This window comes from Drosophila innubila, assembly GCF_004354385.1.
Source record: "Drosophila innubila isolate TH190305 chromosome 3L unlocalized genomic scaffold, UK_Dinn_1.0 0_D_3L, whole genome shotgun sequence".
Classification (NCBI taxonomy): domain Eukaryota; kingdom Metazoa; phylum Arthropoda; class Insecta; order Diptera; family Drosophilidae; genus Drosophila; species Drosophila innubila.
This window is the reverse complement of record NW_022995376.1, coordinates 14,945,866-14,950,206: the sequence shown is the minus strand read 5'-3', so window position 1 is coordinate 14,950,206 and position 4,341 is coordinate 14,945,866. Positions and strand designations below refer to the sequence as shown.

The 4,341-nt window shown below is 39.0% G+C and overlaps 1 protein-coding gene across 1 annotated transcript; it reads right to left on the bottom strand.

Moving 5' to 3' along the window:
* Positions 1-3,328: 3,328 nt before the first annotated feature.
* Positions 3,329-4,056, bottom strand: LOC117787791 (androgen-induced gene 1 protein). The gene has a single exon (XM_034626403.1). It carries the CDS (start codon positions 4,051-4,053, stop codon positions 3,382-3,384), a length of 672 nt encoding a protein of 223 aa, XP_034482294.1. The 5' UTR covers positions 4,054-4,056; the 3' UTR covers positions 3,329-3,381.
* Between the last annotated feature and the right edge of the window lie 285 nt (positions 4,057-4,341).

Genomic DNA, 4,341 nt, shown 5'->3' with positions numbered 1-4,341 from the left:
CTTGCAAGCAAGCAAGCACAACAAAAGGCAAGTCGGTGGCAGTGCCACCAACAGACCAACAGTGGCAGTGGCAGCAACAACGTCAGCGGCATGCAACATCAATTTGTGCAACATGGGCGAAATTTCACGCATGCTACATTGTTGGGGGGGATGGGAGTGGGGAGAAAAAAGCGACGCCGTGCGAGACAAGCGCAGACAGAAAGTTTAATCAATGCTGACAGAAGACAATGCAACATGGGGCACGACGGAAACGCAGGGAACAAAGCGTCATTTACAACAGCGATGCGACGACAACGAGCCAGAATGCGTTCAAGTTGCAACAATCTGTACGATAAGACTGCCTTCCAGGCAACTCAATAAGCGTTCAACACCCAACGAAAACTCCATGGAACACTTCCCAAACAAACTTTTCAAATCTCAACAAATAATTCTGTCTAAAATGTAACGGATTTTCATGTGGCAACTTTGATAACGGATTCACCTCTTGATTGATTAAAATTTGAAATATTTATTGAAATTAAATTGACAAGAAAATTGTTATCTTAATTTAGGTTTGGGTAAAATCAAGTCAGAAACTGATTATAGTTCAAGATTTTTAATTAATTAAATTTATATCAGTTAGAAAATTTAAATTTCAACTGTTGTCAACTTATCACACAATTAAAATTAGATGTCAAACAGATTAAATATATAGAATATACATAGAATTCTGACTAAAAAGAAACACTCAGTAACTGAATTTCTATTAAAGGACTGCAGGGTAACTCCCAGTCGAGCAGTTTCACTGCAAACGAAAGCACTTATCAAAGAGATAAAAAAGTTGCTGAATTACCTGAATGAGTTTGGCAGAAACAAATGAAACAATGAGCCAGCATTTGTGTTTGATCTGTTCGAGGTCGGAGTTTATATAGTAAAATCGGTTCAGTTAACAGACGCGGGCAATTAAACGTGAAATTGCATTGTGAGAGCCATAAATAAACAATTTTCCGCTACAATAGATGGAAGATAGTTGTAATTGTTTCAGTTTCTGTTTCTGTTTCTGCCGCAGTTTCTGTATTTCGGGGAGTTGCATTTCACACGCGGGTGACAAATTGACAATTTGTGTGAGGACAAAGGGCGATTCACATTGTGGCAAAATATTTGCACTAAAGTGTATACCAAAAAGCTATGCGAAGTAGAGAGCCACAGAATAGTTGATTGCATGATGATGATATGTGGTTGTATCTATAAGAATAATGCCGTCAATTGAATCAATCGTGCGTGGAACCGAACAATAATTCAAACATTTGCCCGAGGGGATCGACAGCTGACAGAACTTCCTCTCTCTCTCTCACTCTCTTCTAGTATCGCTGGGAAGGCATGCGCCATATGACTCAATTGAGGAAGGATCATTTGCATGCTGAGTCCCGTTTCGAGTACCTGAGTCTGAGACCGAGACCGAGAACGAAACCCAGTTTGATCCTAGTTCCATTCAAAGTCAGGCAGCCCGACAGGCTGTTCACAGTACTTCCTCCGACATATGAAACACGTTTCCGGTAATGCGCCGATGGGTTCCGGCCTACAATAAACAAATCCAAGGCATGCGTCCTCTGTTCCTCTCCATCATTATTCTGCTGCCATTTGTGAATGAATTTCAGCTGTTTCACATTCAATATTGAAATATTTTTAGCACAAGTGCCGCGTGTGAGTTCGCAGCAGGATCTGAGTTTTCTGTGGAAAATAAATAGTATTTCGGGTAGACAGACGACAATCCAAAGTCCTGCTGAAAGGATTGAATGACGCATTCTGCAGTTTTCCAGTTTTCCAGCTGTTTCTCAGCTATTCGCAACGACATAAAACCAGCTGAAAATTGCCACGTGACCCAAAGCAGCTGCCTGGCCATGATTTATGTATTCGAAGTTCGAATCAAAGCATACACCCAAAAGGGGTACATGGAAAATGCATTCGATTAGATTAATCGATTGGCTTGGCTCTAACTATCGAGCAGAGAATTGCAATCAGAAACAATTGAACTATTCGAGGATCTGTCAGGGTTGTTACCCCACTCAAATAATTTCATTTATCATAATCCGCCTATCGTAACAGTTGCCTCTTGCTGTGTTCTATCTTCAAATATAACAGTTATCTACAAAGGGGATCTAGCCGACATGAGAGGGATTATAATTCCATAGTGAAAGACGCATGCCTTTTAAAAACTGTGATACCTAGAGCGACTTATGTACGCTTGTTTAAAGTATTTGTGTCATGGTCAAGTTTCTTTAACCTTACTCTCTGATTTGGTCTATGTCGGTTCCAGCTAAGTGTAACAAATTCATTTGTTCTTGCTTATCATCGTTGTAACGAGTAACTTGACCATATACATATATACATATAATAATAGATGTGTTTTTTAAAGAGAATACTCCAGTACTCCAACACTCCAAAATTATTATCAATTAGATAATATTATAATATTAACAAAGATTGAATTTGAAATCGTCTTAAGCTTATTTTAAAATTTTGAAAACAACGCTCTTTTTAATTAAATTTCTAAAAAATATAAATATATATATTTTAAATGTTCAATAAATAATTATGAAATAATTGCTATAAGCTATTAAACCTTGAGAATCCCTGAAAAAAATAAATATTCTTTTTCAATTTGCAACATTCTAGAAGTTCACAGAGTTTCAAAGTATTTAAGTATTTTCTTATTAAATACAGTTCCTTGTCTTTATCTTATCTATCTTAATAGCGCTCTAAATTTAGGATATACTTGTGTGCTGGTCAAGTTTTCCCAAGTCTTTTGGCAATTTGTCCCACACACTCTCACACTGAATACTTTCAAATGGATTCTACATTTATAACCCTAACGAGTGCTACGTCCCTTGTCGAGTGCAACGAATCGATTTGAGTTAATTCACGCTTCGGCAACCGCAAAGGAAACTTCAAACCCTGACGAACTGCAGGCGATGTTTGAGGCCAACCCTTGGCTCAACTTGGGTTGGTTTTTACACTCGTTTCTTTCTATTCTTTTTTACATTCGCACTTGCAACATTTTGACAAGTCAATTGTCATTATTATTGCCTTCAATTTCCGTTGACTTCTTGGCCGACGGCGCATTTCTATGCAAATTGTTCTACCTGGCAAGCGAATCCAAGCCCACAGAGCAGTGGCGTGCGCCGAGAGGGGGCTTAACTTACACCAAATAACTGAGAAGGTAAGACTAATGAAAATGCCTTATAAAGTAAATTAAAACTAAGTTTTCTATTACAGTTTCTTTATATATTTGAGCCCCCTTAATGAACTTCTTGCCTAAGCCCCTGTTTTAGAGTAAGTGCTGGAGAAGTGGAGTAACGGAAATTGCTTTATTACGTTCACAAGTCGTATTCCTTGTGACTTCTATTGTGCCCAGAGAGCATAGTTCAGTTGCTCGCCAAGCAAATAGTACACAAAGGACAAACCCACGACCAGGGCAAAGAAGAACCACCTCTGTGGTATCAAGAGTGCACTCAAAAATGGATAGATCCAGATACCAGTCCAATAATGAACCAAGTTTAACCATACCAGGTAACATCCCATGACTATGGCAACTCCAGTAAATCCCCTATTCCGCTGTGGATATTGGTGTGGTACAAGACAGATTTCCAACAGAGCATACACCACAACCAGAGTATGCATCGTGTGGTTCAACCACCCGGGATAGATGTGATCCAGAAAATCCAGATATATAGACTCTCCATAAACGCCGCAAAGTGTCCAAAATGTTATGCTCACAGTCAGTCCCAGAGGCACCACAAAACTAGCCAACAAATAGTCCCGCAGCTGACGAAGTCCAGGAAGAGGATACAAGTCGTAGCCCAAGGCCAGCATATAATATCCAGTTTGCAGCAGACCATTGAGAAAGGTCAGGTATTTGAACTTGCCACCAAGTGGCGTCACCATTCGCAGCTCCATCGCCATCGCTGGCAACTCAGCATACTTGTAGTCATAATAAACGGCGTATCCCAAATTCAGAGTTGCCACCACGTGGAGCAGGAATCGACAGGGAAGCCACCTGGAACGTTTCTTCATTGCCAGTGGGTCAAATGGAACTAAATTCAGCGAGAGAGATTTTCAAACTTCACGACAATCAGACACGGTTAATCGATTCGACGAAGTTCTCTCTAGATTATGACCCTTAGTTAATTTCATTTAAGACTTCTCTTTGTTATCCTTTCGGTATCTTGATTTATTTATACTTATCGTATTTTTGAGGATTATTATTTTAAAACTTTTTTAATGAATTTTTAAGCGGAACTGTATGAAAATCTTAAATTGAATAGATGTACTTCATTATTATTTTTTATTTACAATCTGCAT